This window comes from Xyrauchen texanus, chromosome 11 (assembly GCF_025860055.1).
Source record: "Xyrauchen texanus isolate HMW12.3.18 chromosome 11, RBS_HiC_50CHRs, whole genome shotgun sequence".
NCBI lineage: Eukaryota > Metazoa > Chordata > Actinopteri > Cypriniformes > Catostomidae > Xyrauchen > Xyrauchen texanus.
In genome coordinates, this window is record NC_068286.1 from 15,118,388 (window position 1) to 15,136,411 (window position 18,024).

Sequence of the window (18,024 nt, forward strand, 5' to 3'; positions counted from 1 at the left end):
TATAGGCCAGGAGGTTAGTTGCCGGCAGTTGTTGAGCCGCGAGTTGAGCTTCCCCGGACAGGAGAGGAACTAGGCGGGCTGCCCATCGTTCATGCGGCCAGCCCCAGATTTCTGCCGTTCGCTCAAATAAATCAAGAAAGGCCTCAGGATCGTCTGCTACCCCCATCTTCTGTAACGTGGGCGGGGGCAGCGTGGAGCGGGTGTCAGGGGTCACGGCTGTGGCCGGCGCGGCCTCCTGGCTAAGGAGGCTCTGGATGGCGTGCCGGTCCTCTGCCTGAGCCCGCATGATCTCAAAAAACTGGCGATCCTGGTCCTGCCGGAGCTCAAGCAGGGATTGTTGGTGGCTCTGGTGTAGTGTCGCGAGGGACTGGAGGACCTCCGTCAGCTGGGAGGACTCTACATGGCGACCCATCTCCATACTTGGATGAACAAGTCCCAGGTTTCAGCACCAGTGTAACGCTTCCCACAAGAAGGAGGACAGGGAACAGGTGTTCAGCCCAAGGTAAGCTTTTAATTCTCTCTACTTTTACAACACACAATATTATGCAAGCGCACTGCGTTGGCTTGTCGTTTCTCTACGACTGGAGGCTCGGTGTCTGCTTTTTATGCCGCTCTCCTTGTGCTCACTGGAATTAGAGACAGGTGTTAGGCATAATTTAGCTCAGGTGTAAGCGCCCTTACCGCTTTCCTCTCCCGGACGGGTGCTTGACCACGCCCCTGCTGCCACAACCAAGTTTAAATCTTTCTCCCAGAATCTCATAAGAGAAGTTGAAGTTCTGTCCCCCAGACATCTGCATTAGCAGGAAGTAATATACTGATGCCTCATGACCTTTTCCAAAAGCAGTAATCACCTCTCCCGGAGTATCTGCCACTTTAGGGGGTGTATGCTACTCCCAAAAACAATACAGAGCAGGTGGCGCAACTGTAAATACCTATAGAATTGAGATCTGGTAATCCCAAAATATTTTACCAAATTTTCAAAAGATCTCAATACTCCACTCTCATATAGGTCGCCGAGTGTAGTAACCCCCCTTACAATCCAGTCTGACCTGCAGAAAGGGAACTTATTAATACATAATTTAGGGGTCAGCCATATGCTTGAGGCAACATTTAAATAAATGTCTGAATTAAACACTCTGGACACTTTTGTCCATACCGAAAGCAAATGCGAGATAACATGGTGTAACTTTCCTCTCCTGTTAGTTTGATAGAAAGGCTTTGGAATTCTGAAATAGGGGTAAAAACCAGGGAGGGTCTCTCTCTCAGGTGGAAGTGACCAATTAGCCAAATGCCGGAGACCGAATGAATAATAACCAAAAAAATCTTGGATAGGCCTAGCCTACCTTTTTCCATCGGCCTATGTAACATACTGAAGTGTAATCTGGGACGTTTACCATTCCAAATGGAGGACTTCGCTATGCTATCAAATTGCTTGAAATAAGAGAGGGGGACATCTACAGGGAGAGATTGTAGCAGGTAGCTACATTTTGGAATACAATTCATTTTAATAACATAAACCTTCCCAATCATAGATAAATGTAATGAAGCCCACCTGTCCACATCGGTCGAAAAACTTTTTATTAAGGGCTCAAAATTAAATCTAACTAAATCAAAATTATTTGGGAATAAAATGCCCAAATACTTAATGCCCTGTTTGGGCCACTGGAAGGTGCCCACCTGGAAAGCCGTTACTGGGCAGTGCGCTGTCAGAGCCAAAGCTTTGGATTTAGACCAATTGATTTTGTATCCTGTGAATTTAGAAAAGGAATGAATAATTCTGTGTAGGCAAGGCATAGATCTAGTAGGGTTGGAGACATATAATAAAATATAATCTGTGTAAAGCAAAATCTTATGCGCCATTTCCCGACACCACTCCTGGAAAATCATCCTCCTTTCTTATCGTGGCTTGCCACTGACCACATGATATTGCTGAAACACTTAATTTTATCTAAAGAGCTGCGGCCCCCGAATAAACCCCACCTGATCTATATGTTTAAGAGATGTCATAACTTTACTTAATCAGTTTGCTAGAATATTTGACAATATTTTTATATCTAGCTGGATCAGGGAAATTGGACAGCAACTCTTACACTCGCTTGGATCTTTGTCGTTTTTAAGAATCAGACTGATCCGGGCTTGCATCATGGTTGGCGGAAGCTTTCCATTCTTTAATGATTCTGTATAAACTTCTAACAAAGACGGAGCCAGTTCTGTAGCATAAGATCTTAAAAATTCAGCGGCAAAGCCATCTGGCCTCGGAGCCTTGCCTGTATGCAGGGCCTTAATTACCTCACCAGGCTCCTCCAAGTTTATCTCAGAATCAAGATAATTTTTGCTCAGTCTGCTGTTTAGGGAGTTCTAATGGTTCCATAAAGTTTCTAATATCTTCATCAGTGGAGCTGTAGACATGGAGCTGTAGTGATCAAGAGAGAATTCTTTAAAAGCATTATTAATATCAATGGCTGAGGTAAATATCTTGCCACCAGCATATATATATATATATATATATATATATATATATATATATATATATATATATATAAAAGCTTCCCTGTTTGTCCCCCGACTCAAAATATGACTGTCTTGCACTGAATATCCAAAGCTCCACCTTACGTCACAAAATATTGTTATATCTGTATTTCAATCGCGCCAATTCTCTGAGGTCATCAGACAACATTCGGCAACCTCAGCTCTGCCTCTGCACATTTATTATTCCCTTCCAACACCACGAGTTCTTGTGCTTTGGATTTTTTAATGAATGAGGCATACTGTATGATCTGATCCATAAGAACTGCCTTAAATGCCTCCCAAGCCACGCCCACAGAGGATACGGAGGTCCAGTTGGTCTCCACATAGACGTTGATTTCAGCCTTTATCATTTGTTGGAATTCAGGATTTTGCAAAAGGGATACATTAAAGTGCCAAATATATGATTTCCTATATGTAACAACACTATATCTAAACTCACCAGGGCATGATCTGAGACTAAATTGTTTCCAATTGAGCAATCAACAAATGGATGAAATGAGGGACTTGGATATGTATATAAAAAAAACTATTCTAGAATAAATCTTATGGATTGATGAATAAAATGTATAGTCCTTACCAGATGGGTTCAAAAGTCTCCAAATATCTGTAAGACCAAGCTTTTTACACATCCTGTGAAACGTTAATGTTGCTCTAGGGGGCTTCAATATTTTTGCTTCACTATGATCAAGTCTATCAAAAGATTAATGTCTCCTCCCAATATTATATCATGAGGGGTGCCAGCGGCTTGCAACATCACTTCAAGATCTATAATAAAGCCCTGATCATCAGCGTTAGGTCTGTAAATATAAGCCAAAATCAACCTTTGCCACTGAATTTCTGTTAAAACAATGACTCTTCCTAATTTATCTTTAATCTGTTTGAGACATTTAAATTGCAGATATTTACGTATCATTGTATTGATTACGACTCCCCTGCTCTTACTCGAGCTAGCATTAAAGAAAACATGCCCACTCATATCTTCCCAAAATTGTAATCTTCCTATGGAGAAAGATGCATTTCTTGAAGAAGCACTTTATCATATTTTTTACGTTTAAGAAAATAAATAACCTTTTTATGGGGTGCCCCAAACTTCCCCCCCAAACCAAACAAAAAGAAAAAGAAAAACATGCGTATTAACCCCATGTGCAACAGCACCAACCGGCATCCACCCGCCTAAACTCAAACAGTCTATGTACTCCTATGAGAGTCCCCGTGACAACTTTGCCATCGAATTGCTCAAGTCCGGTGCTTCTATACAAATTTTGAGAGACAGAATTACCTAGCCAAACATAGTCTATAAAACAAACTCTGCCAGTAAGTGGAAAAAACACACAAAAAACATAGGTTCATCCACAAGCTGTCCCGATGAAATTATATTACACAAAACAAACTCCAGCCGCTAGGCGGAACCAGCACAAAAATAAATGAAAAAGGCGCCTCTGACAGTCATATGTTCAGTGAGTCAGGCCCACTAGGCAGCAACATAAAAATCACAAAATGGATTACTCACTCCTTTTTTATTTATGAAGGACAATGCATGCTTAGGGCATGTAAATTGTCTTCGGCCATCCTTAGTATCCATTCTCAGTTTGGCCCGGAAACATCAGAGCAAAAGCATCCTTCTGTTAATGTAAGAGATTCTTGTATTCCCTGAATCATTCACATTTCTCTCTTGTACAATTCGCAAAGTCTGGTAACAAGAAAATGCTTTGGTTCTTCTAAGAAAGCTTTCCTTTACTACTCGTCTCATGTAACATGAGATCTTTATCGGATGATCTCAGAAATTTGGCCAGAATTGTCACCCTCAGCAGATCTCTGAGCCAGAACTCTGTGAGCTCGCTCGATTTCCAGTTTATGGCCTATTATGTCGAGCAGACTCTGAAAGAGCCAGTCTAGGAATTTTACCATATCTCTGCCTTCTTTATGCTCAGGAATTCCAACAATTAGGATGTTATTTTGTCGATTCCGATTCTCCAAATCCAGTTTTTCCCAAATGCATTGCAAGTCTGTTTTGGTCGCTAGTGGATTAGCAGCTAATTCCCTCTCCGATGACTCGAGATAATCGATCCGTTTCTCGACATCCCCCTTTCTTGTTACCAACTCAGTGAATTTCGTCTCCATGGCAGTAATTGATTGACGTATTACTGCAAGATCCTCCAAGTATGCAACAACTTTCGCCAGCATTGCCGACATGATCACCAGTTGACGCTGAATCTCTCCCACCGAACTGTCCAAACATGAGCATGTAAGTGTATTTTAATATCTCCAGAGCCCAAGGATTTAGAATTTTTTTTACATATTGTCTTCATAGAACAGTAAAGAATCATGGTGTATCAAATATCACTGGTTTATGACACAAATAGTAATAAAACGATCAAAGTGAGCAGAGCTTGCCATTTACACGTCCGACTCTCCATGCGACTCCCCAAATTTGCACATCTTTAAATTGCAATCCCATTGGTCTTGGAATGTGCTTACCAAAAGACCACTTTAGTTATTTAAGGAACATAAATGATATACTGTACTCTTTACACACACAAATACACAAACAAACACACACTATATTCCACTGAGGGTATGAGCAAGCTCTCTGTCTACTCTGAAGCTCAGGTTCATGTGATCCTGCGCTATCACTAGACTCCCCTCTCATAATGAAATCAAACAATGATAGGAGAGTTGTTTACTGCCTCTGCTATGTACGCCACCCATGGAGTGGATGAGAAAACTTTGTGCCCTTCTTGAAAAGACAGAGAGGGAGACAAAATGCTTACCACTTATGATTCCCAAAAGCCAGGTAGATGTGCACCATGATATGATTTTGTGCTGAGATTCAGCCTGACCACCAGACTCTTGTCTCGTGTATGTGTGTGGGTCAGGCTTAGACTACATTGTGGGCTCAAAATGTAACCACAAGAACAGTAAAACCCAAAATTCTCTGCATTTTGAGGATCATTCAAAATTCCCCACTCCCCACATGTAAAATGGCATAATAAAAATACAAAATAATGATTTAATTGAAATCCAAAAATGCAGAAAGGGATATGTGAGGGTTAGTTTTAGGGGTATGTGCAGGGTTAGGGGATCAGTGGATCAATATAAATACAATAGAAGTAAATGGAGTTAACATGGTCAATGTTAAAAATGTCCTTACATTTGATAGTTGAAGAAATGGTGAAATAGTGTTAGTTATTGAAATAAATATTCTAGAAAAAGGTTACGGCATAACCTTTCTATTAGGACTGGGTAAAAAAATTGATTTTCCAATGCGTTCTAATGTTCATTTGAACAATCGCTATATTGATTCTTAAATCCCAAGATCTATCTTTTTCTCTTTGCGGCAACCTTCTACCACAATGAGAGGAAATCACTTGCATTTGCAACCAAATTTTGTGCTGTACGATTAAAAATGTCTATGATTAGCTACTGGCTGGTAAATGTTCAGATTTCACTCACCACCAGTGATTATGTGATATAGTGGTAAAGAAGTTTAGCACTGAGATCCTTTCACTGCAAGTTGAGAGCAAAAGTTTGTTTTGACTCATTCCGTGTGTCCAAAGACAAGATCCATGCAATCCATTTGTCATTTAATAATGTCTCTGTCATTTAATGTCTCTTTTAATATCCTTTTTGTTCTTTACAATAAGTTGTTAATCAAAAACAGAAAAATAAACATTTAATTGTAAACATGCAAAGCTTGAATGAGGTAAAGCCATATGAGTTCTCTTTTGTTAGCATGCGCTCATTTACAGAAGCTCTTTACAGAACAGCCGTTTTTTTTAAATAGACAGAACAGAACATTTGGTTGCAACATGTCAATATACTGTGAGTTCATGTTGGTGTATCAGTACAGCTCTCTAGATATCGGCATCAGCATTGGCCAATGAAAAACCTATATCGATTAACCACTAGAGAAAGATATTCTGTTGTAGGATGTCTGTCATTAATGTCTTTCTCTGTCTCTCAAGGGTGGAAGATTCAGAGGCATCACTATGGGCTTTCCTCAATGTTCCTCTGGCCGACGATCTTTCAGACGTTCCAAGCGTCCCAGCATGGCTCGTTCACTTGATGACCTTGAGGTAATTTTCCCCAATACTTCACATATCACATTTTCCTACCCTTCCTGTCATTAGGAATGTGTCCTAATGTTTCATTCCTTCAGTATCTGTCTAGTCTCTCTCTCTCTTACATATAAAACTTCCCAGCATTTTGATCTTATCACTCTAGAGGATTGGGAATTATTACATGAGGAATGAGTGAGCTATGCAAATCTTCAGAGAAAAGACATGCAGACATGCTAAACAAACAAACAAACAAACATACAGTATAAAAACAATCAACTTTCTACAGATCACATACTCTTGGGGGCTTATTTACAAAATGACGGCTGTCGTGTGCCTGTAGAGTCAATGCTGTAATGTTTAATGTATGTGTTCATGTTTATTCTGTTGGTTCATGTTTTCATGTCTTTTATTTTAAAAAGTCTAGTTCCTGGTTCTTGTCATGTGGTTCCCTTGTCATGTGATTTCAGGTTTCCTTCCATGTTCATGTGTCTTGCTTTCATTGGTTCATTGTTTGATCACTTTGTTATAAGTTGTAGTTTGTCATTGATTTTAGGTAATTAGTGTTGTTATCTTGTTTATAGTCCTGTCTGTTCATTGGTTGTCTTGTTACTCATGTCTGTGTATATAAGCCCTCATGTTTGCCATTGTCTCTTGTCAAGTATTGTTTGTAAGTGTACATATTTTGTTTTGTTTAAGCCATGCCAAGTCTAGTTCATGTCAAGCCATGTTTATGTTTAGTCATGTTTTAGTCATGTTCATGTTTTTGTCTAGTTAGGTCTCATTTAAAGTTAGGGTTTTGGATTTCACGTTTATTTAATAAAACTGCACTTGGGTTCTTTACTCCTTCATCATCGTCTTCGTCATTGCCATAAGCAGCATATGTTACAGCTGCAGTTAGAGTATTCCAGTGTATTAACCATTTTGATGGATGATGTGAACATTAACTAAAGCTCATGACCTGCATCTGCATGATTTTATGCACTGCACTGCTGCCACATGATTGGCTGATTAGATAATAGCATGGATGATTGTTGGTGCCAGACAGGCTGGTTTGATGATTTCTGTAATATTCACATACAACAGTCTCTAGAATTTACTCAGAATGGTGCCAAAAACAAAAAACATCCAGTGAGCGGCAGTTCTGTGGATGGAAACACTTTGTTAATGAGAGAGATACACAGAGAATGGCCAGAGTGGTTCGAACTGACGAAGTCTACGGTAACTCATATAACCACTCTGTACAATTTTGATAAAAAGATATCACCTCAGAATTCTATTATGATCTGTGGTGTTGCACTGTTTTGGTAGCATGAGGGGGACCTTCACAATTAGGCAGGTGGTTTTAATGTTGTGGCTGATCGTTGTATAATGTCATACATTTTTCAAAATCACACAGATGGGTATTCACTTGCACATTACACCAGCAACACTGAGAGAGGATCAGGCTATTTTATAATGTGACATTTTGTGTACTTGCATTCCAATCTACATCTTGTTGTAATCTTTGGAGTTATATATGTGCCAATATTCTGTGTGTGCAAAATTTTATTTTGAGCATGTAAAATTATTTTTTGAGTGCACAAAAATGTTCTGTGCATGCAGTATGATATTTTGAGCATACAAGTTGATATTTTGAGCTCAAGAATATAATTTTGCATATGCAAGATATTTTGAGTGCACAAAAATATTTTGCATGCACACAAGATGTTATTTTAAGCTCAAGAAAAGTTATTTTGAATATGCTTGAACTCCGTATTGTAAAGCAATGTATCTTTTTGCAAAGATTTATAATCGTATTAGATCTCACTTGTTCTCTCTCCTCGGATGCCCTCTGCAATTGGACAGTTGAGGTAGCTACTGTAACAGTAAACATGAACATCTCAGTGTAAATGTAGCAGAAGGGCCGACAGGCACAATGCTCCAAGATCAGTACACACTTCAAATACTGTATGCAGTTATCATTACAAAATATATTTACCCCATGGATTACAGACATACCAGGAATACTGCATGGCTTAACTTGCTGTAGTTTTTCAATATATTGTAGCCTGGGGTCATGCAATGCTAAGGATTTTTTTTTACTTTTTGCAGTCTCAAACAATTGAGGTTTAATATACTGTACATTTAAAATAAACTATTACACAATATATGACAGGAGACATAATTATTTTTCCTTTTCTTCCATTTCTTCTCATTAATCAATTTAGCTAGAAGGATTGTGGTAGAATGCATAAACTTAATAAAAACAGCATAATGAACATTTCAAGATACCCCACAGCTTTGAAATGCAAACATAAACAGCTTTTCTAATTTATTATCAAGAATAGAATGTTAATTTAGGCAATATTTATAGTATTCATAATATCTATATGATGCAAGGCTGTTGTTTACACATGAGAGAGATTACATTAATATAATTTCAATTGAAAGGGGTAGCTAACATGGCCAAAGTAATTGCTACATAAGTGTAACTTGGCAACCTAGATAACCAAATACTAGCCAAGAGAATCATACTAGGAGAGCTAGCCAGATAGTTAGCTAGATAGTAAGCCTATTAGCAGTGCATAGACTAAAAATATATTTAATAAAGGTTAAATAAAAACACCATCAACAAAAGAGCTGCTTTCATGTGGTCATAGTATGTTACACCTTTCCTTTCTTGAAAACAAACTATCCCCTTCTCCTCTTCCTCTTGTTTTTATTAGCAGTATGATCTGTGGTCCAGCCAGACAATCAAAATGTACCACCTCATCTAAGATTACCTGAAATTCTGGCACATTATAATGTTGTGACCTTGTTGAGCAAAAAAGCTGTCAAAGCTATGAGGACATGCAGAGTTGGTAGGAGGAGAGAGAGCGAGAGAGATCTTGCACATGCAAAAAAACGTTGTGTTCATAATTCTGTGCAAATTCACATTCAAATAAACTTCATTCAAGTGCAAAATTTATTTTTGTTTCCTCAAAGTGAATTAATCTTTGCAAGAAGATACATTGCTTGAGTTCACTTGCGTGCAAAATACCTTTTTGTGCGCTCAAAATATCCTCTTGCTATCGCAGAATATTTTTGTGCGCTCAAAATAAAATCTTGCACACTCAAAGTATAATTTTGCATACAGAACATTTATGTGCTCTAAAAATATAATATTGCATGCTCAAAATATTATTTTGTGCTTGCAGAATTGTAGCACACATATAACACCAAAGTAATCCTTCCTCATGATCATGCAGCTTGTTTTCATCAGCTGAACGGGAGGCTTATTAAAGTGTGACGAGACTCGCTCTACACGTAAAAGCCATTCACGCATAGACTATTCAAATTTTAGACTATTGGTTTTGAATAGTAATTTTGAGTGTGATTGGTTTAAGGATGGTGTACCTGTATGCAGGGTTGGAAATCTCAAGGATGAATAGTGGTGTTTTTCTTATTACATCACGTGTTGTTCTGAAAGCAAAAAAGAAACAAATGAAACACGGAATGTAGGCTATCATCGGCGTAGCCTCTATGAAGCAAAGCGGGTGCGTTTACTCGCGCAATTAACCGAAAGTGAATCTCTGCTGGCTTGTGATGCACAAATGGATTTAGTCTGTTATACTGCAGTCTTGTCACATTTTAACATTTTGTTTAGCCTACCATTCAGCTCATGAAAACATGGGGAAGGATTACATCAAGATATACAGAAAATGTGCAAATGTTTTAGGCACTTGTGAAAAATTTTGCATAGTGAGGATGTGTTCAAAAATAATGACATAAATAGTTTTCATTTATCACTTAATGTCATACAAAGTCCAGTAAACATAAAAAGCTAAATCAATATTTGGTGTGGCCACCTTTGCCTTTAAAACAGCCCAAATTCTCCTAGGTACACCTGGATACAGTTTTTCTTGGTTGTTGGCAGATAGGCTTAAGCTTCTTGGATAATTCACCACAGTTCTTCTATCTATTTAGGCTGTCTCAATTGCTTCTGTCTCTTCATGTAATCCCAGACTGACATGATGTTCAGTGGGGGCAATGCCATCTCTTGCGGAGTGCCCTATTCTTCTATTCTAATCTTTTATTTTTGCAAAAGTAATGTTTGAATGTCTAAAATGTATTTTTCCTATTGTCACACTAAAGCTAAAGATATAAATAACCATCTTAAGACAAAAGTTTTTATGAAGCGTCTTAAGTGCGTAAAACTTTTGCACAGTACTATAGATTGGAATGCAGGAATTTATATAAATAAAAATAGTCTACTTCTCTCTCGCCGTTGCTGGCGTGCCAGTGATTACCGCTCAGCGTGCTAATGCTCGCACTCTTGCCATAGGTTGCTGACCCCTGCACTAAAGAAACTGTTCTCTTCTCTCTCAAGTTGATTACATCTCCTTACAATACGGAAACTCCAGTATAAGGTAAGCGCCCTGAGTATGTGCGATTACTCCATCGATTTATACTCCAAGCTGATCCCAAGTGTAGTGTAGTAGTAATCTGAGCAATCATGGAGTGAGAGACCATGACGATGACTTCAAAAGAAACTGCTCGCTGACTCACGTGCGCTGACTCGATGCACGTCAAACTTTACTGGCCCGTAACACATAAAAATTCTTTGTCGCCACGTGCTGGATAAAATCTTCAATGTCAGGGATAAATGAAAAGACATCTGCGATGCTCTTGCACTTTAGATTAGAATGCCACGAACAAAAGCGGAGTGATACAAACGAGTGATGATGGTGTGAGACATCAGTACTCATGGAAGGTCTCTTGTCCAATCAGATTTGAGGACTGGAACTAACTGTTGTATAAAACATTATAACACATGCTAATAGAAATGTATGCCCTAAGTTTTTAGGTTATAATCAATGATTTTTAATGGCTTTTATGTGTTCCTCCCATTTTAAAATAGTCTTTTCTACCCCCTTTTCACTGTAATGAATAGTCAGTAATGCACTTTATTTGGACTAGCTTCATACTCATTCTTATCGTATTAAGGTTATAACACTGTTTTAAATAGCAAAAGTCCCTTTCAGAGGAGTCACATTGCATATAAATCAGTCTCAGTGCCACTCTGACGAGACAGTCACGCTGTTGGTTGGCATGATAAAATCAAAGAATGAAAGGCTTCCTCTAGTTAGTAGCTGGAACAAACACTGGCCTGAATGTATAAAGTTTACTGTATTGGGTGAACAACTGTCTTAGCTCTTAAAAGCTGGACGTTTGTCAGCAATCTATGCTGTTTTAATTCAGAAAAAAGCTTAGGATGGTAAAAGTATGCATTTAACAACTTTTTAAGACTCTATTTAAACCCCATTTACATTTTTTTTTTAAGTTTAAATTTTTAAGTTTAAGTTTAGATTTGAAGCCATCTATAGTCTAGTGTACTCCTAAAAGTTGACAATATGAACCTTTAGCTGATATACATATTTAAAATGGAAAGTCTTGCTCTTCTGGGAAAATGGACCAAATAATGTATTACTCATCTTGCACTACACTGAATTTTGCCCAATCAAAATGCTCTCTAGAATTAGAATGTCCTTCCCCCAATACCACCTGCAACTGACACGCAAGTAGCAATTCATGGTTCTTGACTGTGATGTAGCTAAACCCTATTGGCTTTTTTAAATAAAAGGGACAAGTCCTTTAACTCTTTCCCCGCCAGCGTTTTTAAAAAAAGTTGCCAGCCACCGCCAGGGTTTTTGACGATTTTCGCTAAACTTTAATGGCCCGCAGAATATTTTCTTCCATGAATATATGAAGATGCTATATATCAAAATAAAGATCTGAGCCTCTGCTTTTAGGCAAAACAAATAAAACAATTTTATTTTATCTTCATTTGTTCTTTTTTTATTGCCACTTGAACAGAGGTAGGTTTTGTCAAAAACAACATTTCGGACAAAAAGCTGAGAAAAAGGCATTTTTATCAAACAAGTGCTTTAGTATTAGTATGGTGTTCCACTTCACGTTTGAGACGATCGCAGTCTGTTTCTTTGATCAAAGAGTTGCGTACTCTTTCAAAACATGCGCGCGGGTCTTCCTTACCGTGTACCACCTAAAACACGGATACCCAAAAAATTCCGTGTTTGGCGGGGAAAGAGTTAATATGTACTGTTCAAACTTCCTGTTTCAATAGGAAAAACGTCAACACAGGAAAGAAAACTGCTCGTCAAGCGATTTCATGGGGTCTTTAATAGTTAAGACAGAAACTGATAATGCTGTGGATGGAAAGAAATCTTTATTGTGACTTAAGACTGCTTTATTTGCTTCTATTTCTCAATTTGCCTTGTCTTCCAGTTGTTTTGTCTCTTTTCTCAGAGCTGCACATGCAGGTTAGCAGCACTTGTTTGTGAACAGAGCCTGCTTTGTGAAGAAGCACAGTAATTAGTGTTACTGTGTGTTTATGTGTGTGTGCTAATGAGCATTGATCAGCATTCCTCTCGTTAGCAGGGACTGCAGTACAAACTCACAAACTCTCTGCATTGAGGCATGAATGTGTATAGACACTCTTAAATGACATGCTAATTGTATACTGTCCTTAAATGCTGTGACATACACTCTCGGGCTCAGAGATGAAAATATACAAACAACAGGAAAGGCACTAATTACCGTCTTCCCTTTTCCAGTACATACACACACACAGACACACAGACACACACACACACACACACACACACACACACACACACACACACACACACACACACACACACACACACACACACGTCCTCTGGCCGGCCTATCATGTAAGAGAAACAGAGCTATGCAGTTATCTTCTCAGTGAGTGTTTACCAGGTGAGATGGCATTTTTCCCATGCCCACGGTTGTGACATCATCCCAACCTTGAGAGGCTTTAGTTTGCTCACTGAGCCAACACATACAGTACCACCTCTATTCAAAACTCATCGTGACCACAGTGGAAGTCCCGAAAACAATTTATTTTTAAATTCAAATTAATTTTACCACACACCGATGGAGAATAATTAAAACTGAATGACACCCTCGAGACTGACTTCATAAACACTGATCTTGAAAGTCATTATGAAATCAATATTGACCATGTTTGTTTTCCTACTATATATTACTGGTATTATTGTGAATGATTCATCAGTATACATTATTTAAAAGATACAAATGTTTTTGCTTTGTAATCTATAATCAAAATCTAATAACTTGTTATGTCTCTAAAAACGATTTTCCTTATCGACTGACATAACCAACCTCTTATTTTTCAACCCCTCTCCTTTAATCACCTGTCTTACAATCCAATCAATTTCCAATGGATAAAAATTTCCACCCTGATGTTTATTGAATTTACTGTTTCACTCAGAGATTGATGGGTTTAAATAAAAGGGGTTTGTAACACCATTTCATGCTGACTTTAAGTCTAGTTTCAAAGATTTTCACAAAATTGGAATTTCCATGGATATTGACTAGAAAGCACCGTTACCTTTTTTCTCTCCCGATCCGATTCCGAGACCTGAACTCTCAGTATTGGCTGATACCGATCCCAGTCCGAAACCAGTGTTGTTTTTTTTTCTAAATCAGATTAGTAAATCTCTCTCTTTATGTGTAAAAATACACAAACCTCAAACTACACATTTAATTATACAATTTCAAAACAATTTTATGAAAAAAGGTGTAGCCTATTAAGAAAACCTTTATTGTCATCTATACTACTGGATAATGGAGCAGAAAAATTAACTGTAATTCCAGTGAAAATATTCAGTGGGCATGAAGCCAGTTCTCTTTGCTCATTTGTTTTTTTTCTCCCACATTGTATCTGGACTAACGTGGATTAAGATCTCTTTTGTGTTCACTTAAGTTGTGACAGGTTATCAGTCCACATTTTTATTAACAGTTCTTTTTCTGGAACTCAATTTATTTATTATTGTAATTTGTAATGTAATAATAGTATTATTATTGTTTATTATGAATAATAATAAATATTACAGTTATAAAATAATTATTTATTTCAGTCGAAATTTCTTAACTTTATAACCATCTGGCTTTTATTTTGGCAGAATGCTCCAGGAAGATCTTTGAGTTTGTGTGTAGTTCACGGTTTTATTATGCTTCTCATTCAAAATCTGGTGAAATGCTTCTACGATGCCATTTTCAATGCATATTATAAGTGAACCGAACTATCAAGCATCTACTTCTGAGATTGAGTTCTTGTGGAGCACTCACATATTGCGAGCCTCTCTGAGATTGCTGAAAACAGCACATTATGAGCCCCGCGTTGCTACGAGTGTGTAACAAAAGTGCTGTATGGCTTTTTGAGACTTTAAATATATATAGCTCAAGTCATATGGACTACTCTAATGGTGCTTTTGTGGTTCTTTTATGTAATTCTTTAAGCTTGACAGCAGAGACTAAAAACATTTCAAGGAATGAAACTGAAAACTAACAGAAGTTTTTGCAAAGAGTAACCGAAAACAGGAACAAAGTGATTTTCGATTGTTCCAGAGTGAAAACATTATTTTTAAATGCTGGTAACCGGTTATAACTAGTTAATATATTTCAGATATTTTTTTCATGAAGCCAAAGGGTTCATCACAGTAAATTTGAGGAACTACACCACCTCATTTTTCCTGAAAAAATGAAACATGCGCTTTGATCCTGAAGGAAACTGCTGCATTTGTTATGATTTGCATGCTGATAAATCCACCATTCAAGACAACATTTAATTACATATTTGAGCTTATTTTGGGCTTGTTTTTCCAGACCAGGTTGCTTGTTTCTCTTGTGAGACCTGGCAACACTGCAATTGGTATTTCACCCACCCCTAAGTTCAGAGTACTGTCATTTTAAAAAGAAAGTTATTAACCATTAATTTATTTTGTTTTAACTGGTTAACTTTTGGAATGGAGTCTGCGGAACTTCTGAACCGGAACGAAAAAATCAAGTTTTTGCTCAGAATGAACCGAAAGTTTAGTCCCTTCTTGACAGTAACTGCCTTGACTTACACAGTTTTCAGATTTGAATCAGCCTCAACGGACGGTATCCAATCCTGTTACAAACGACTCTTAAACCAGCCTCTTATCATGAAAATTATGTGACTGTAGTGACATTTTTGCTAAATGATATGGTTTCTTACACATCATGGCAGTTGTGAGGTGAAATAGCCACTGTCTGCCGAGAAAAGCAAGTCAAATTTTTTTCCAAACACAAAGGGAGCTTTCACACTTGATTCAATTGCTTGGACCAAACCGGAGTTTGTTTCCTCCCCCCTCCCCCTGCCCCCGCTGGTCTCTGTTGTCATACGATTTTCTGGGTCCAACTGCGATCCGATTACATCATGAACATGAGTACAAGTGGCAGCTGTTTACCAGTAGGCAACAACTCTAAGTCATCAGCTTCAATGTGTCATTAAATATTAATCTCTATGGATTTACCACCAAAACTTTACTTGCACAAAATGACAATTATGTTTGTCTGCCATGGATGCATTGAATGTGCTATGATGTCAAGAATATTAGCGTTTGTCTGCCGCAGGTCCACGGATGTGTTGCAAGAGATGTGAAGAATATGGGCTGCTCTCTGAAGGTGATTTATTTGGACACAAGATGGAATAAGAAATGCATTAAACCATAATAATTGTGATTGGGAGCCTGCAAAGACGTAAATAGTACGTCATTAATAGTGGTTCAATTCTGCAATCACATTAGCAGCGAACTGCACCAGAGTTCATATGATCACTGCGAGAACATGACCATTGCAACGTTGCGGTCACGGCTCGCTCTCAATAGAAAGCACGCCACTCCAGCCGCCCCCCCCCCACCCACATTGCTCCTTCTTCCCACGTGATTGAGGATGGTGCGGCTGGCGATGGAGGTGATCTGGGGACAGCAGCGGGTGCAGCTCCGCCGGGTACGCCCCTTCGGACCACCCGCCCCCCGGCACGTGCTCGAGGCAACAGTGGCTCGCCTTACAGCCAGCCTGCCTATCCTCTAGAGCTCAAGGTGGATGAGCTCGCCGCTGCATCGGAGAGCGCGGCATCTGACGCTGAGGACTCCCCTGGGCTGCCGCCTTTGGGCCTACACGCCCAGGCTGAGGCTGACATGCAGATGTCTGATATGCTTGCCCGGGCCACCCCAACGTGGTTGGATGACTGGTTCCTGGTGGCTCCGCGCCGCTCACAGCCACAACACCCCCCCCCATTCCTGTTTTTCCCAGAAGTGCTTGATGAGCTGACGTCTGCATGGAGGGCACCCCTCTCCACACGTCACAAAGCCATTCGCTCATCTGCTCTCGCTACCCTCGACAGCGGAGTGGCCCACAGGTACACGGCGATTGGTGGATAGGGCTGTTGTGCTCCACCTGTGTCCTGAAAACCCTACCACCTGGCGAGGTCGCCCTGTACTTCCCTCCAAGGCCTGTAGGACAACATTGTCACTGACGGCCAAATCCTACAGCGCCACCAGACACGCCGCTTCCGCCCTGCATGCCATGGCCCTCCTGCAAGTCCACCAGGCTAAGGCACTCAAAGATCTGCACAGGGGTAGCCCTGATCCTGAAGTGCTGCAGGAACTGCGCCCCCTACATGGGGCTGCAGTACCCACATTCTCAGTAAAAGAGCTATTTCCTTTGTCTCTGGGTCACCTGGCCAAATGCCGTTCTCACGGCACTCTGCCGCCACATCTCAACCTTCCCGGCACGCTGGATACGGACCCTCCGCCCTCAGTCCCACAGCTGTTCCCTGGCCGGCCGGTTCTGACGAGTCCAGAGGACACCGCTACAGCGCCTCCTGACAGGAGTGTGGAGCAAGGTAAGTGCTTTGAGTCTTTTCTCAGCACTAGAGCCTCAGGACGCGTCCGCGCCTCCCGACGCCTGCTCTGCCTCGCTGCGAAGCCCCACCAGGTACGTCAAAAATAATCGGCCCTTTGGTGCCCCTAGCACGAAGCTTGGATGCGTGGCTTTCACTTCCCAACATTCGACATTCGACTCGGTTACGCAATTCAGTTTGCCAGGCCCCCCGCTCCCCTTCGCGGGTGTCCGCTTCTCCGCAGTACACGGCGAACATGCCAAATCCCTGCGCGTGGAAATTGCCTGATAGAGCCTGTCCCTCCAACCGAGATGAAGAAGGGTTTCTACAGCTCTTACTTCATCGTACCCAAGAAAGGCGGCAGCTTACTACTGATCTTGGACTTGCGAGTTTTCAACCAGGCCTTGTACAAACTCCCGTTCATGATACTCATGCAAAACAATACTCATGCAAAAACACATCTTAACTTGCGTCCGGCACTTTCACGTCTCAATTCTGCCTCGACGCCGACCCTTCCTACGGTTCGCATCCGACGGTCAGGCATATCAGTACAAAGTCCTCCCCTTCGGCATGTCTCTGTCCCCTCGCGTCTTCACGAAAGTCTCAGAGGCAGCTCTTGCCCCGCTCCTAGAAGCCAGCATCCGCATACTCAATTACCTCGAAGGACTGGCTCATACTGGCCCACGCCCGAGAGTTGCT

At 40.1% G+C, this 18,024-nt stretch overlaps 1 protein-coding gene across 2 annotated transcripts in view; it reads left to right on the plus strand.

The window, feature by feature from the left end:
- Positions 1-18,024, plus strand: part of LOC127651261 (regulator of G-protein signaling 12-like) — a 134,581-nt gene that overhangs the window by 33,115 nt on the left and 83,442 nt on the right. For both annotated transcript variants that reach the window (XM_052137011.1, XM_052137012.1), the window contains exon 3: positions 6,495-6,605. In XM_052137011.1, the coding sequence (XP_051992971.1) occupies positions 6,495-6,605 (111 nt within the window). The remainder of the gene's footprint in view (positions 1-6,494; positions 6,606-18,024) is intronic.